At 22.5% G+C, this 17,300-nt stretch overlaps 3 protein-coding genes across 3 annotated transcripts; all 3 read right to left on the reverse strand.

The window, feature by feature from the left end:
* Window positions 1-177: 177 nt before the first annotated feature.
* LOC122852329 (choline transporter-like 2) lies at window positions 178-4,487 on the reverse strand. The gene is made up of 5 exons (XM_044152081.1): window positions 3,668-4,487; window positions 2,671-3,271; window positions 2,304-2,600; window positions 1,762-2,214; window positions 178-1,674 (listed from the first exon to the last, which is right to left on the reverse strand). The coding sequence occupies exons 1-5, from the start codon at window positions 3,678-3,680 to the stop codon at window positions 1,077-1,079; spliced, it is 1,962 nt and encodes a 653-aa protein (XP_044008016.1). The 5' UTR covers window positions 3,681-4,487; the 3' UTR covers window positions 178-1,076.
* A 600-nt stretch (window positions 4,488-5,087) lies between these two features.
* Window positions 5,088-11,266, reverse strand: LOC122852327 (ATP-binding cassette sub-family G member 4). Its single transcript, XM_044152078.1, has 10 exons — window positions 10,813-11,266; window positions 10,582-10,723; window positions 9,019-9,201; window positions 7,394-7,605; window positions 7,210-7,327; window positions 6,198-7,128; window positions 5,943-6,111; window positions 5,771-5,871; window positions 5,532-5,687; window positions 5,088-5,446 (listed from the first exon to the last, which is right to left on the reverse strand). The coding sequence occupies exons 3-10, from the start codon at window positions 9,171-9,173 to the stop codon at window positions 5,102-5,104; spliced, it is 2,187 nt and encodes a 728-aa protein (XP_044008013.1). The 5' UTR covers window positions 9,174-9,201; window positions 10,582-10,723; window positions 10,813-11,266; the 3' UTR covers window positions 5,088-5,101.
* Window positions 9,186-16,044, reverse strand: LOC122850986 (probable ATP-dependent RNA helicase ddx20). Its single transcript, XM_044150030.1, has 8 exons — window positions 15,942-16,044; window positions 15,583-15,784; window positions 15,331-15,504; window positions 15,062-15,263; window positions 14,792-14,987; window positions 14,632-14,717; window positions 12,362-14,566; window positions 9,186-9,201 (listed from the first exon to the last, which is right to left on the reverse strand). Exons 2-8 carry the CDS (start codon window positions 15,767-15,769, stop codon window positions 9,186-9,188), a joined length of 3,066 nt encoding a protein of 1,021 aa, XP_044005965.1. The 5' UTR covers window positions 15,770-15,784; window positions 15,942-16,044.
* Between the last annotated feature and the right edge of the window lie 1,256 nt (window positions 16,045-17,300).

The following is a 17,300-nucleotide window of genomic DNA, read 5'->3' on the forward strand; positions in this document are numbered from 1 at the left end:
TTTAGAATTTTTTTTTTTTGTTCTTTGATAAAAACAATATGAATATAATATATCTTTAGCGAATTTTTTAACTGAACGATAAAATCGACCAGTTTGTTTTTACTTCCACAAACCTTTTTTTCCTATTTATTTAATTGAATTCTTTTTTTTTTTTTTTTTTTTTTTACCTATGACATTCTATACATTATTAGACTTGATTTATATTCAATTATATCCAGTGATATATTTTTCTTTCTCAAGTTTATTGTGAATTATTATTTATTCTTGTTTACAATTTTTTTTTTTTTTTCTTTTTTCCTTCAAGTAGGACGTGTCACTCTGCTTGCTTTTTTTTTTCTTAATCAATTTTTTAATTTAATTTTCCTCTTTATCTTTATTCTCCATTTTAATAGTTTACATATTATTTCATTTTGCTGACAAATATAATCACAATGCCGGCAAAATAACCAGCTCAAATCGTTAACACGATTATTTATTATTTTTTTTTTTTATTATCCTATTTTTTTTTTTACTTTTAATTTATTATTTTAAATCGATTATTTTCATTTTTATTTTATTCCTCTTTAGTTTGTACACTGATGAGTACATTTTTAAATTTTTCTTATCAACATTTTTTCTTTTATTTTGTATTTATTGTACGTGCACAGTCTCGAATTTCCACAAAAAATATACCAGGTTTTCTCTACCAATTATTATTTATATTTTTTTTTTTTTTTTAAATTTGAATATCTGATAAACTCATTTGAGTATTTGTTTTTATTAAAAAAAAATGAATATGCATTATCGATAAAAATTTTTTTAAATAAAAAAATATTTAAAAAAAAATAATAATAGTTAAAAAATATTGTAATAATTAATGAAATTAAGAATTTATAATTTTTATTTAACTAGTTATTATATTTTAAATATATTTATTTGTGCTATTTATTGTCGCAACACGTGGTTTTTTCTTTTTCATGGAAGATTTTTCAATATATGAATAGTTTAATATTTTAACATAAAAATTGTATATAAATTATTTATCAATATATAATTTACAAATGCTATAATTAAATATTCTCAAAAACAATATGTTATTAGTGCTTGAATAATTTAGCAAGTCCCGTAGTCATGAAATAAGGCTTTTCTTGTGAACCATCATTAATTTCACAATCTTGTAAATAACATAAAAATATTGTATCAATAGCCATTTCATAAACATCAAAAAACATATCAGCAACAAAATATGTACCCAAAAATACAACCAGAATTGGTACCCAAGATATAAAATCTTCATTATCAAAATGTGGATCTTTTGAAAAATACCACCATGTTAAACCACTAACAACAAGTGTTATAAGAACTTTACCAACAAATAAAATACAACCAACAACATTATTTAAAACAACTGTTCTTGCAATGTTTCTTGCTAAAAGAGCAAGTCCATTTGATGCTGATGTACACAATCCTTTACCATAAATTGCACACATAATATATGCATTCATAGTGATAAATTTAAGAAGTCTTTCCAACATACTCAAACAACATTGAGCACAACAACAACATACTTTGAAAAATCCTTCAGCTGGATTTTCTGATGATAATGCTTTTTTTTGTAAAAATGTCAAAAAATAACGTATACACCGTACAATTGTTATAATAAATGAGCCAAATGCTGCTGTTCCAAGATGATACCTAAAAATAAAATTATTAAACAATAAGCTCTTTGATAAATTATGTACATTTATATAAAAATAATATCTTGATTAGTTTTTTTTTCACCTAAATGTTATCCAAATTCCATTTAAAAGTATAAAGAAATCAAGTTCATCTTTATAAAATGTCCAGTACCATGATGAAAATGTTGATGCAAGAATTAACTGTCCAACAGCAGATATAAAACATAATAACCAAATAGCTCCAATCAAATTAATACCATAAAAATATGGTATATACCATGGTTCCATACTAACACATCTTTTTGATAAACATTCTTTACCATTTTCAAGACAATTTTGTTTAAATTCATATGGTGAACATAATGCACCACTTGTATCATTAATTCCATTTGAACAAATACAAGATTTACCATCATTCTTTCTAATTTGAATTTTAAATTCTTCATCAATTGAGTATAATTGTACGAAAATTAGAAACATATATACAGCAATAATCGTATATAGTATATAAGGAAAAATTGGAAAAAATAAACTTGATATTGTTGACATAACAGCTCTAAAAATAAAAATACAATAAATTAAATGGTTTGTTTTTTTTTTTTTTCTTCAAATACTTGATGTAATTTTCAATGAAATTATACTAACTTGCTAGCTTCTTTTATAATTTTACAAGCCAAACGAACACGATCAAATAAACAGCATGTTAACAAGGCAATTATTGCACCAATTACTCCAGCCGCTATAGCAAGACACAGCCAATATTTATGATGATCAGAGTATTCATCTTTTGATTGTTTAAATGAATGGTAAGATAAATATCCAAGAGCACCAACTAGAACAGTAATTGAAAGACAAACACAAGGTAATGCAATCCATTGCAACACAACTATTGTGAATAAACACAGTGTTACACTTCCAACCATTATTGATAATAATTGCCATCTAAAAAATATATAAATAAATTAATAAAATTATTTAATTATTAAACACGATTAATTAATGTAATACTCACTTTGTATTTATTATTTTGTCAAAAATTTTACCAGATTTTCCAATGACACTTTTAACATGTTTAAGTGCTGTGTCTTTAATTGTTTGGTCAACAATTTCTTTTGGTATTTTACCATCTGGAATGCAACGTCGCAAAATTGGTTTACTTTTCAAGTACCAACTTGCACAACTATCTTCTTTAATTAATTTTTCATAAGCCTCAATTGTTTGTATTTTAGAAACATCAATATTATTTTTACATATTATATGTTTTCTTATATCATCAATGTTACTTTTATTCTTATCAAAAATCCAATTTTCTGATGGACATTCTTTAACACATACTTGTGGTGTATTACATTTAAATTTTAAATTTAAATTTACACATTTTGATAAATCAAAAAAAGCAAGAATTGGTTTATCTAATACATCATTATCAATACCACATTTTCTACCATTACTATCTTTTGGTTTAAAAATAGCATCAAAATTTCCTTTTTTAATTGCAAAATAACCAACGCCAATCCAACATATCATAAATATGAAGAATAAAAAAAGACACAAGAGATCTGTACATGAACGTTTTTTTCCTCTCCATTCTGGTGTTGGTCTACTTCGTCTAACTGTAAAAACAAATCAATCAATTATTATTATTACATTTAAACAATAAATATTTTAACAATTAAAACAATAAAAATTAATCTCTATATCTAAAAATAAATATTACAATTCAATAATTATATTTGTTTTCTATCTTTCTTTGTTGTTTTTAAAACCGGTTTATTACGTCTTATTCTGTTTACTATCAAAAGTCAATGAACCAACTTTTATTTATTTTTTTTTTTTTTCAGTGAGTAAGGCCCTTTATTCGATCTTTCTAACCTCCACATTAAAAAATAAAATTACAAAAAAACCATCAAAATAATAAATAAAAACCTACGTTATATTATTTTTTAAATAAATAAAAAAATTATAAAAATTATAAATACAATAATAAATCAATTAAATGTAATACGTACCATCTCTTGTCATGATGAAAAAAATATATTTATTTAGTTAATTGTCAAACTTGAACCTGAGACGTGGTGAGACACACCAACTGACTTAAAACAGTATTTTCGGTACTCGTGACTATACAATGGAATGAGTCATTTATGTTATCATATATTGTGACAAAGATTAGACACATTTATCAAAAAAATATATTTATTATTTTTGTCCTCATATATCCAATAAAAATTGAGGTCATCAAATATTATTATATTTTATTTATTAATTATTATAATTTAATAATATAACAGTAATAATCATTACTGTTACATTGTTAAATATCCAATTGCAAATTTATAAGTTAATTAACAATAAAAAAATCATAATAATAATATGAAAATAACACTTAAATGATGACTCATAAATAATTTATATTATCGTCGTCTTGAACAAAAGAAATTCAAGTACACATCTCTTGAATGTATACTGTATTTATTTTTAGCAACCTGTTGAATTATCAAAGTTTAATACACTTTTAAATTGTTATAAAAACAATGTTTAATATTATATATTATTTAAAAAAAAAAAGATTTAAATTAAATGGAATATTTAAGTTTTATAAATGATAATATTAACACTTGAATTATTAAACTGGATACATGCCAACTTCCACTTTGAACAAATCTATGTCAAACTGTGGTCATGCTCGAGACATGAGTAATGCCAAGTTGAATAAATGTTAAAACAAAAAAATAATATACAACAGTAAAGAGAGACACGTTATGTAACTCAGTATGATACGAGATTCACATGCCAGTTCATTGTCATTCACAAGGACAACAATAAAAAAATTATTATTTTTTAATATCAATTGTCAATATACAAGAATAAAAATTTATGATTAATTGTTTGTATTGATTGAAAACATAAAACATTAAACAAATGAGAAACTACTTGTCATATCTCGAGTATTTGACTTTCTCTTTTTTTATTTACTGTACATCATGCTGTACATTATACTGGTACACTTAAGAGATATTGTTTTATTTTAAAAAATAATATTTATAAATAAATAAAATTATATTTTTTTTTTTCTTTCAAGAAATTTTTAATTAAATTTAAATGTAAAAATTTATAAGTACTTTTAAAATAAACAAAAAAAAAAAACAATTTTCTTTTTTTTTTTTTACAACAAATTGCATCACAGAATTGATAAAAATTTTTTTTTTGTTAAAAGGCATTTTTTTTTTGTATAATATATGTTTTTTTTTTTTTAAATAATAATAAGTAAATTTTGTTGATAAACAAAACATTAAATTTGTCATGTTTATAAACCAGTTCCACTTTTTAAAATTGTATATATTATTGTCAACTTATATTTTCTAAATATATAATTAATAGTGTAGATATTTTAAATATATATTGTTTATCTTTTTGTAAAATAAAATAACAAAAAAATCTAATTAACGAAGAGATCTTAGTTTTAAACGTAGAACAAAATACGTTAAAATCCTGAGAATAATTAAAAAACCAACAAGTGCAAGTGCATCTTTCCAATAAACAGCATTTTCCATAGCCATTTCTTCAAGAAATTTAGTTGGTGTTCTAAAATGACAATAATCAGCATTACATGCTAATCTTGGTCGTTTATAGCCAAATATTGTTATCATTGCTCCTTCAAAACCATAACGTACATATGATGCATATGACAACCATCGTAAACAATTTGGCATGGCAGTAAATTTTATAAAAAAACCAGAAAATAGTACAAGTGGTACTGATGTTACAGGACCAATAAACATTCCATTCTAAAATTTAATTATATTAATAATATAAATATACTTAATGTTAGTTTTTCTATTCTATTTTTTTTTCTTAAATATTTATAATTACCTCGACATTCATTGCAGCACCAATTAACAATCCAATTGATTGTGATACAAGTGATGTCAATACACAAATATTGAGATACAATAAAAACCTGTATGCTTCAAAAGGCTGTGATGTCATCACGTATACTATCACAACGTAAAGTAAACTAAAAAGAATCTAAAAAGAAAAAAATTATAAATAAAAAACTGCTAGAGTATATATAAATATATTTTTAATTTTCCCTTTTTTTTTTTAATTACCTGGAATGGAAGATCTGCAAATGTTTTTGCTAGATAAAATGATTTTAAAGAATACCAATAATTCAGATGTTCTCTAACAAAAACAGCCATTTCATTTGGAACTATAAATAATAAATAATTAAAATAATTAAAAAAATATAAAATAACTAATTTTTTAAAATAAAAAACTTACATGTAAGTATTGTTGGCATCATAGCAGTAAACATTAGAAACATAATTGTAAAAAAAATAGAACCAGCATTGCTATAAACTTCAGATCCTTCATTACCAATATCATAATATAAACCTCCAATAAGTAGACCCACAGTGACATGTGAAATAAGTCTAACTCTTGTCAATGTCTATAAATAAAAAAACAAAAATAAAATTAATAAAACAATAAATGTATGTTATAAATTAAAAAAAAAAAAACAAATTAAATACAAACCATATCTCTCATTTCTGATATAAATGTACGTTTTAATAATATCCAAAATTGAACCCATCCATTTGTTGGAAAACCAACCATTTTTTCAGCATTATCAGTTGAATTAATTAATGAGGTAGTACAAGATACTGGCATATTAATAACAGTGTCATTAGATTTTTTTAAAATACCATTTGATAAATGTTCATCATCATTATTTAATTCTTTTAATGGCAATTTTTTTTGTATATCATTTGATGCTGATTGTGCAGCAATAGTAATTTGATAATTTTGATAATTAATACATTTATTATCTTTAACAGCAATAACTAATTTATCTAAACATTCACCATGTTCACCACATGCAACTTCCATAACATAATCAGCTGGATTATGATAACTTGGACAATGTAAATTCATTGATGATAAAAATGGTACTAAACCACCAACATTACCATGATAAATACATTGTCCTTCAGCTAATAAATAAAGATTATCAAACATTTCAAATAAACGTGCTGATGGTTGATGTATTGTACATACAATTGTTCTACCACCACGACTTAATGTTTTTAATAAATTAAGGCACTGAAAACATGATGAACTATCTAAACCAGATGTTGGCTCATCAAAAAACATAACTGGTGGATTATTAACAAGTTCTAATGCTATTGATAATCTTTTTCTTTGTCCACCACTTAAACAATGAGTTTGTGTATTACTTGCTTCATTTAAACCCAATGTATCAATTATTTCTTTAACAACATCTTTTTTAGCTGTTATATCAATTTTATTACCAATTTTTAAATTTGCTGCTGCTGTCATTGCTTCGTGTACAGTTAAATGTGGCAATAAACGATCATCTTGCATTATATAACATGACATTTTACGAAATCTACGAAGACTTCGTTCTTTTCCATTTATTAATATTGATCCATTAAAATTTGATGTTCTAAAAAAATTTATAATATTTTATTTAATTAATCAATAAATATATTTATTTTATTTTTTCTTTAAAATTAATAATACTAACTTGTAACCAGCAAGTACATTCATCAATGTACTTTTTCCTGCTCCAGATGGTCCCATTATTGCAGTAAGTTCACCAGATTTAAATTTTCCATTAACTGATTTTAATATTGTCTTTGGTCCTGATTAACATTTGAATACATATAATAGATTTTATGTATAAATAAATTATGTATAATTAGTTATACCTCTTTTATTTCCCTCAGACACAGTGTATGTCAAATCTTTAAAAGCAATATTAACTGGTGGTCTCTTTGGCAAATGACTCAGGGATGCCACTGGTCTTTTGTTAACTGGAACAACAGCATTATTTTGAATTTTTTGTGCTAATCCAATTGTTGAATTTCCATTTGTTGTTGATGATCCATTTGTACTCGTGTAAAGATTGTTCTGTGATTCTCTAGAAAAATAACATTTTTTCTTTTATATAATTTTATTTGTCAATTATTAATTTTCTTTTTAATTTAAAAAAATCATGAGAAATGATTATTATTTATATTGATTTAGGAAATGTTTTAGTTTATCAAAATTAATAATAATCTGTTAGTATTTAAATTCATAAGAATATATCAAAAAAATATTTAATTTTAGATAATTATTTTTACAAGAAATTCAACGATTTTGTGGATATTTTTAAAACATCAAAAGTTTTAATTTCGGTATGACTTTTTAGTTTTTTTAACTTATGAATAATCAAGATGTTTTGGTAAATTTATATTCATTTGTCTTGTTTTATCTAATTTTTTTTTTAAATAAAAGAAAACATAATTAAAAAAAAAAAAAAATTGCTAAGCTTGCTAATTTTTTTTTCATTCATTCTTTTAATTAATTCAAGTAATAAAAGTTTTCAGCTTCCATCAGATAACAATAAAAAAAAAAAAAATAATCGGAAAAATACAATTTAATTATTTTTTTTTCAACGTCAATTTGTTTCACAATTTTAATTTAAAAACTTATCGATGATTTTATCGTTTATTTTAATCAGCAAATATGTATACTAGAGTTAAAGAAAAAAAACTTGAGGTAGATGAATACATAATCGTAATCAGCAAAACAATGTTGATAAGAAAATATTCAGTAGTCAATTAATTACAATCTTTGGCTATGATTTATTTTTTTTTTTCATTCTGATTACGATAATGTTTGCTTATAAATTTGAATGTACATTGATAATTGAATGTATATTTTTTATTTGTTTAATTTATCAAACATGTATCATATCACTAAGTAGTAGCTGTGTGAAAACAAAAAAAAAAAAAGCTACATAGAAAAGAGTGAAGTCACAAATTTTTAATCAACAGTCCAATGTTCAAATATTTTGTACTTTGAGCATTATGTTGATTATAAAAATATTTTGATAATATACTATTTAAACATTGTAAAAAATTTTTAATTATAAATTTTCCTTTTTATTTTTTAGTAAAACTTTTTTTATTTCTAAAGAAGCTAATGGGCTAAAGATCAATCATAATTCTTGGTGTCTTAAATATTGAGACCATCAATTTGTCCATATTTGTAACGTGATACTAAAATTGCTAAAATATCCTTCAAGTTTTTTTTTTTTTTTCTTTTGCTTTTGTTATTTATTTTTCCATTAAAAGTTATTTCGTATAATAAAAAAAAAAATATCCTTTTTATAATTCATTGACGTTAACGATTGGGTCATGGTTGCTTCCAGAAAAATATACCAAAATATATTGTTTCTATTTTTTTTATATTCATTTAAAAAATATATTCAATTAAATTATAACGATAAATTTGATATTTTATTAAAATAAATAAAATAATATTTAATTTTTTTAAATATTTTTACCTGGTTAATGTGTTGTTGAGATTTTCAGTTGATGAAATTGAAGATGGTGGTAATTTGATAATCACCTGATGACTTTTATCAGCAACAAATTCAACATTTGCTTCATTTTTGCAAGTTGAAATATTTTTTAAATTTACATTTTCTATTTCTGCCATGATCACGAAATTTCAGTATCCACTAAATCTATAAATAAAAATATATAAAATTATACAGATTTAAATTTTATTAGCATTATAAATAGCATGTTAATAATTAATAAAATTTTATAATATTATTTATATATAAATGAAAAATTATGATAGATTTTTGAGAGAATAAAAAAATATTTATTGGTGTACATTGACTCATCAGCTGACTAAGTCAAGTGTATTTTATTGTGTTTTTTTGAGGCCATTAAACTCACAAGTCCATGGTACAATTAAATATATATATATATAATTTTTTTTTTTAAAAATTAAATAAATTTTTTAGTATCCGGTACGTGAAAAAAAAATCTAAAAAAAATTATTTAACGATAGACTCATCAAAACAAAAAACATTCTTTGTAAAAAAAATCATTTTTTCTATAAATTCTCATGGATTTGTTTATTCAAGTAAAAATTTCATAAGTTTCATTTCATTTTTAAAAGTTTATTATTTCATTTTTAAAGTTTATTATTTCAATTTTTTTTTAATTTATCAACTGATAATTTAGTAATTAAAGTTCAACATACATCCGTTGTGTTGATGTATTATTTTACATCGATAAAATAATAGAGGTATATATTTAATGAGTATTTCAACCTTCAATTGTCCTTTAATAATTCCTTAGAGAACTGACATTGAAATCCTGACATTAAAAAGTAGTTTTTTCTTTGTTCAAAATAATACAAAAACATCCATTAATAACCTGTTATTTTCATCTCTTTATTCTATATAATTCTGCGTATAAGAAAATATAAAAAAAATTAAAAGATTGTTAAAATCATGAATAACCTTTATTCATATATATTGTATTATTTTCCTTTTTAATTTTTTGAAACTGGTTAGATGAAAATAACTTGCTATTAATAAATTAAAAACTACGGTTAACCAGAATTATTCTATTTCATTTGAAAATTATTAAATTTAATAGACAAATAAAATTTATTTCCTTCAATAAAAAAAACATACAACCACATTGTTTTTTTGTTTTCATTTTTCTTCAATGTTACTAATTGGAAAAAAAAGTATACATAGACTAAAAAGACTCATAAAATTCACTAAATTATATTTGTCATTTATTGAAATAAAAAAAGAAAAAATTTATTTATATATAAATATATACTTTTTTTTTTATTTTGGAAACAAGAAAAAAAAAATAAAAAAAAACTACTTTGACGTTCACGAAGGAAGACATATAAGTTTATATTAAAATAAAAAGTAAATTTTATTTTTATCAAGTTATAAATGTTAACATTTAATTAATCAACTAAATAACTTGTAGAATTTTTTTTATTTAAATTATATATTAAAAAATAATATAGATAGGTCATGATCAAAAATATATAAATAAAAATAGATAAAATTAAAATATATACTTACAAATTAAGAGAAAAAATATATTTTGTATTAAATAAATAATTCCATATTATTTTTAATAACAATATTGTTAATTATATCACTGCGCTTGTCTGACAATAAATGACTCTCACTACTTGCAAGTTGAAAAATTTTACAATATTTACTAAAAAAAAATTGCGTATAAAGTTAAAAAAAAGTATGTTTAACATAACATAAATTTTATAATAATATATATTTAAAAAAACAAGGCACCAGATTAATTGATTTACACTAAATTGAGCTTTGATAAATTTATAATTTTTTTATCTTTCATCCACCACTGAGTAGAAAAAAAAAAACATAAGGGATATTTTTTCAATTAAATAATTTAATCCACTATGAATATATATTTTCTTTTTGATTGTTTTACATTTTCGATGTTGTCTTTTAACAAACTTGTTATTATATTTTTTTGTTTATTTTTTTTTCTTCTTTGTTGTAGCTTTATAGACATAGAATAATATATATATTTTTTTAATACGTCTGTTCACACGATTGCACTCAGTGCAACTGTGCTGGTTACATTTAAAGTATAAGCAAAATCAGCTGCTCGGATGCTCATCATTGTATTCTCCCCGATATTTTACTGTAGTTACTACAGGGACGTTTATTCATATTCATAAACCCAACACAAATATACCCCGTATATTTGAAATATCCATAATTATTAATTAATTAAATTAAATTTTTTTTTTTAAATTATCAATCATAAATTTACGAAAAAATTTCAATTATCAAATATATATTTTTTATATTGCTAATGTAAATTTAAAATTATAAAATTAATATTATAATTTTATTATTTTTAATGTTAATAACAATATAAATAAATATAATAAATAAGAATTAATAAATAAATTATAATTGACAAGAAAGAAAATACTTTAGTATCATTTCGATTTTAAAATTTCGAATTTTTTTTAAATTTAGAAAAAAGAGATTGAGTAATTGAATATATTATTTAATTTTTAATTCAAGTATTTTAATATTATTTAATAAAAAGAGGTGTTGATACATTTAAGCACGGTCCTGAATTGTATTTTTGTGGGGATAAAAACGTACAAGCGAGACAGACTTACGTCAATGTGACTTACATTATTTTATATTGCGTAGGAAAATACAAAGATAGCGATATAAAAAACGAAATATATGTATATATTATTTTGTTGTTTATTTCATTGGGTCGATACTCTTGCACGTGTCTATAGATAAAACATACATATTCTAAGATAGAGAATCTAAGAAAATACAGTAAAAAAAAATTTTTGGAGTAAAAATTTCTCAACGGAAACAGCTGTGTTTCGTTAATAGCATTGAGAAAAAAAATAATATCATTTGACGTAATGAAAAGAAGAAAAAGAAATACTAAAAAATAAATAATTTATTTAATTTAAGATTTGTTATTAATGTAGTTAAAATATAGAACAATAAATATCATCAATAATCTATAAATAATCTTATAAATTATTGCATGACATTTAAATTTTATAATCTCTTGTTTAAGTTTATTTTAACATGTGCCAATATACTCTGTTGTTATTTATTTTATTTTTAAATTAATGTTTATTATTATTTTTTTTTTATTTTTTACATTGAGCAATCAAATAATAAAAATTTCAATTTTTCTGACTAAGCATTTTTTTTTTTAATAAATAAATAATAATTTGTTTCTTTTTAAATAAAAATTATAAATAAATAAATATAATTTTTATAATTTTATTTTTTTTTTCATTAAATAATAAAACACATTTAATTATTAAACATTAATGATAAATAATTTTGTAGATGTAGTTGTTCAGTTTGAAGTGTTAAATTATGTAAGAAATTTTCAATATTTTCATTGTTATTATTGTAGTTATTAAAATTTTTTACATCAGTATGATCACTTACCGTTTCTTCATAATAATTGTTATTTAATGAATAATCATTTGTTGTATCTCTACAGTTATTACCAGAATAATCATGAGATAAATATGATGGTTTCTCGGTTTCATATAATTTTGCAAAATTGCTTTTACATTTTTTATGATTTGACATATTTTTTTCATGACTTAAAGTTTTTTTATTTGATATATTTTGTAGACAATGTTCAGTTAAATTGAATGACTTGATAGTATCATTTGGAAAAGCATTATTTTCATTTTTTTTAAATGTAATATTTCCATTGTCATGTTGTGGTTGAAATAATTGTTGATAATTTTTTTTATCTTTTTTATTTTCAGTAATATTTTCACTTGATATTGATATTGTAATATTATTTTTTTCTAATTCAATTAATTTAATAAATAAGCTACTTTCATCTTCAAGAAATTCTAAAAGTTCATTGTAACTTATTTTATAATTATGTAATTGACAAAGATTATTTATCGCTTCTTCATATTCTGTTATTTTACTCTTTTTTAATTTAGCCAATAGTGTTTTTATTTTTAACAATTGATCATTTAAATTTTGAGATTTATGTAAATACTCAAGAGCTTCTTTATAATCTTTAACATCTTTTGTTAGCATAGATATTTTTTGTGTTTTTTTACTGTATATTTGATAAGGACAATACGACTGTAACTTGATATCTTCCTCAAGATTTACAACGATATATTCATTGCTATTATTTATTGAATCGATTAATTTATCATCATTCAATTCAGGATAAATTATGAGTAATACTTTTTTGTGAAATTCAAAAAATGTTTTTAAAGATTTCCAGTATTTTTCATAGATGATTTTTCGTCCAGTGTCTTTCAAATAACATACAGGAGTATTTAATTTTTTTTCTAAATTATATATCTCATAGTCAAGAGTTTTTTTCCATAATTTTACTTGTGATAAAATAACACTAGCTTCATCATCATTTAAATTTACATTTTTCAATGAAAAGTATTCACGTAAACATCTAAATGTTGATGATAAATTTGAATCTTCTGGATCTTGAAAATCATCAATATTTAAACCAAAATTATTGTCTTCGATAGATGACGTTTTTAATAATGAATCATCATTAATTTTCAATTCATGTTTATTATTTATATCGTAGTCTAAGGATTCAAGTAGCTTGTCTATATGAACATCATCTGAATTGTCTTCAATGACATCAGATAAATCAATTGAAAATTCAATATTTTCATTTAACTTTTGAAAAGTTGATGGATTATCTGTTGTTTCAATATTAATTACATGAACGTTATCCAGGTCTTCTGATGTTTTACTAGATTCTGAAGATTTTACGTTATAAATTTCTGGTTCAATGATTTTTTTTTTACCATATACTTCACTTACAATATCAGCAAATTTTATATTTTTTTTTGATTCACGTACTTTCAAATTATTCGTCTCTTTTGATGGAACTTTTTCACCATTGATGGCTTTGTTATCATCATTAGATGAACAATGTTTTTGTTCATCCAATTTGTTTGAAAGACAATTGTCCTCGTTGCAATCATCACTACGTAAATCACTTTCAATTTTTAATACTTCTTGATCAACATTATCCAACGCTGTCACATCAACTTCTACTTGATTTTCTTCTTGCTCTTCCAGTTCACCATTTTCAACAGCATAAAATTTATTAAAAGTTGATAAATCATTTTTCCAAATACTCTCAGAATATTTATTTGGTGTTATCATAAGTGAAAAACTTGGTCCACCAATAGATACCATTAAATTTCTAAATGAATCAATTTCTGATTCTGATATGATAGTTATAGAAATTCCATGTGAACCATAACGACCAGCTCTACCAATTCTGTGTAAATAAGTTGCACCATCACCAGGTACATCAAGATTTATAACTAAATTAACATTTTCAGCATCAATACCACGTGATGTTAAATCAGTTGTAAACATAATACGACATTTATAATTTTTTAATTTTTCCATTGCCTCAAAACGCTTCTTCATATCTTGATTACCAATAAAATATATTGACTCTAGTCCATTAATTTTATTAACACGATTACAAACTGATTGAGCTCTATAAAAACCAAAAAATTATATCAATAAATTATAAATATTATTTTAATTTTTAATAATAAATACCTTGATTGATAATTTGAAAAAACAAGACTTTGTTTAAATGGAATGCCTTTTAGAATTTTTATTAATTCATCTACTTTAATTTGTATCTAAATAGAAAAATTAAAAATTTTATTATAAATTATATCTTATGTTGATTAATAAATTACATATAAATATTTACTTGTTTCATAGCATTTGGATGATTTTTTACAATTACAACAAATTGTCGTAATCCAAGTAAAATTGGTCCATCAGAATCTGGTGTTGATAAAACTGGTGATCGCATATATAATTTTAAAAATGTTTCTAAATTTCCTGGATAAGTTGCACTTGATGATATGACTTGTTTATTTTCTGGTAACTTTGAAAAAATAAAACTAAAATAAAATTTATTATAAATTTTTTTAGTTATTAAATAATTTATAATTATTTATAAAAAATAATAACATACTTAACGTCTTTTTGAAAACTTGTGTCCATTAATTTATCAGCTTCATCAAGAACAAATAAACGAATTTTTTCTGTGTTAAGAATATTTTTTTCAATAAGATGTTTTACACGACCTGGTGCACCAACAGCAATATGACAATTATTAACAGTATTTTTATCATTTTCTAAATGTATTCCACCAATGAAACATTGAGCTTTTAATCCTAGAAAAATATAAAATAAATGTCATTAGTTTAATAAATAATTGACAATTTGTTTGACAATATGTACCTTTGATTTGTGAACCAATTGCTGATATAACTTCACAAATTTGTACAGCAATTTCACGAGTTGGAGCCAACATTAATGCCTGTACATATGGCAGTTTAGGATCAATCATTTCAAGACCAATTATACTGAATACAGCTGTTTTTCCAGTGCCAGATTTTGCTTGAACAATTAAATCTACAAACAATAAATAATATATTATTAATGACATATTTTAAAAAAGACTAATTTAAATAAAATGTTTATTAAACTAACCAAATCCACATCTACCAACTGGAATAGCTGTAAGTTGAATTGGTGATGGTCTTTCAAAACCACAATTAGACAAACCATCAACAATGGGCTGTGATAAACCCATTTGAAAAAATGTAACATCTTCATTTATTTTAATGTCTTTTGTACGTTGTTTATCACCAAGAATATGAGCAGTTGGTCTGACCATGATTATTTTATTTTTCTAAAATTAAAAATATTTTGTTTGTTATTATAATTCAATCAACATTCAACAAAAACGTTAAGTTGAGTATTATGTAGGTTATGTTTAGTAGGTATATGAATATATGATACAAAATTGAATTGATAAAAATTACATGATGATAGAAACTGATACAAACCTTAACAAATATTTTCTCTTATTAACAGCATTCAGTAACAGATAACAATGAATATTAGAAATAAATTATTAATATTTTTTATTAAAAATTACAAACAATATTATTGCAAATATAATGGCGCAATAATTTTATTGTTTATATTTTTTTTTTTAAATTGTTTTAAATACCAACTGTCGATAAAAAATCAGCGCATTCTAGCGGTTCAAGTTGGTATCAATGATATAGCTCCCCCTAACAAAGGCGTGGGTGAACTACAGTCTTGAGTTGAAAGTGCAACGTAGACGTAGTGTCCTTCGATGTTGTGTCTCAAAATAAAGCTCACACGTATTTTATTAAAGTAAATAATTGTTAATTTGTGTTTTAATTAATTATTAATCATCTAGCAATCTATTGAGTATTGTTTTGTTGATTAATTTTACGTCAAACAATAGATATTGACAAGTTTAGTTGACAAAAAAAATGACGCTGACAAACATGGTATTGTGCTCTCTGTACGTACCCTGTACATGTACATAATTTTATTAATTTTTGATACGTCTAACAAGCTTAAATAAATTATAAAAACAATTATTAATATCAATTTAATTTAATGATGGACAACAAGTGTAAATAATAGTGAAAGTGTTAATCATGTCAACATAACATCTGATCTATTTTCATCAACAATATTTTCTTTATTTTGTGAGTAAAAGGTTGTAACATCAAGCTTCAGTTTGATTTGTTTAACAAAAGAAAATATAATTTTATTAATTTTTAATACGTTTAACAAGGATAAATTCATTATTAAAACAATTATTAATATTGATTCAACTTGATGATAAACAACAAAAGTGTTAACTCATGTCTACATGACATCTGATCTGTGAGCAAAAGACTGTAACATCAAGATTCAGTTTGATTTGTTTAACAAAAAAAAAATTTGTTAATAAATTAACAATAGTAAAGTGTATATAATTGTTTAAATTCTCAAACAATGTATGATTTATTGACAATAAAGTTATGATTTTATTATTAGCAATTTAATATTTTGGAGTTGATAAAAGATGTTGTGAAATATTTAAGTGGTATTATCAGTCTAAAAATTACAAATAAATAAATAAATTATTAATGTCAATACATATATTGTGAACAAGTGAATTATGAAGTAGTTAGACTGGAGTATTATTGAGTGTTGTTACTGAAAGAGACGAAAGAAAAAAAAACAATTGAACATCAGTGGCATGTATATGTTAATCACAAGGTTTCAAGCTGTCCATCATGCTGTTGAGAGTTGGTGATTGCTCACGGTAAATAACATTTTTTTTTTTGTTTTATGGCAATTTGTTCAATTGTTTTGTATTTGAGACATCAATAATATAA

This window comes from Aphidius gifuensis, linkage group LG3 (assembly GCF_014905175.1).
Source record: "Aphidius gifuensis isolate YNYX2018 linkage group LG3, ASM1490517v1, whole genome shotgun sequence".
Classification (NCBI taxonomy): Eukaryota; Metazoa; Arthropoda; class Insecta; order Hymenoptera; family Braconidae; genus Aphidius; species Aphidius gifuensis.

Excerpts from the sequence above, each read along its gene's own strand:
- LOC122852329 (XM_044152081.1), bottom strand. Across the intron at positions 2,215-2,303 it reads ATTATAAAAGAAGCTAGCAA|AGCTGTTATGTCAACAATAT; the intron begins GTTAGTATAATT and ends TTTTATTTTTAG. Across the intron at positions 1,675-1,761 it reads GGAATTTGGATAACATTTAG|GTATCATCTTGGAACAGCAG; the intron begins GTGAAAAAAAAA and ends TTTTATTTTTAG.
- LOC122852327 (XM_044152078.1), bottom strand. The coding sequence starts at position 9,173 with ATGGCAGAAATAGAAAATGTAAATTTAAAAAATATTTCAACTTGCAAA. Across the intron at positions 7,129-7,209 it reads AATGTACTTGCTGGTTACAA|AACATCAAATTTTAATGGAT; the intron begins GTTAGTATTATT and ends AAATTTTTTTAG. Across the intron at positions 5,872-5,942 it reads GATGCCAACAATACTTACAT|TTCCAAATGAAATGGCTGTT; the intron begins GTAAGTTTTTTA and ends TATTATTTATAG.
- LOC122850986 (XM_044150030.1), bottom strand. The coding sequence starts at position 15,769 with ATGGTCAGACCAACTGCTCATATTCTTGGTGATAAACAACGTACAAAA. Across the intron at positions 14,988-15,061 it reads AGTTTTCAAAAAGACGTTAA|TTTTATTTTTTCAAAGTTAC; the intron begins GTATGTTATTAT and ends ATTTTATTTTAG. Across the intron at positions 14,718-14,791 it reads ATCCAAATGCTATGAAACAA|ATACAAATTAAAGTAGATGA; the intron begins GTAAATATTTAT and ends TTTTCTATTTAG.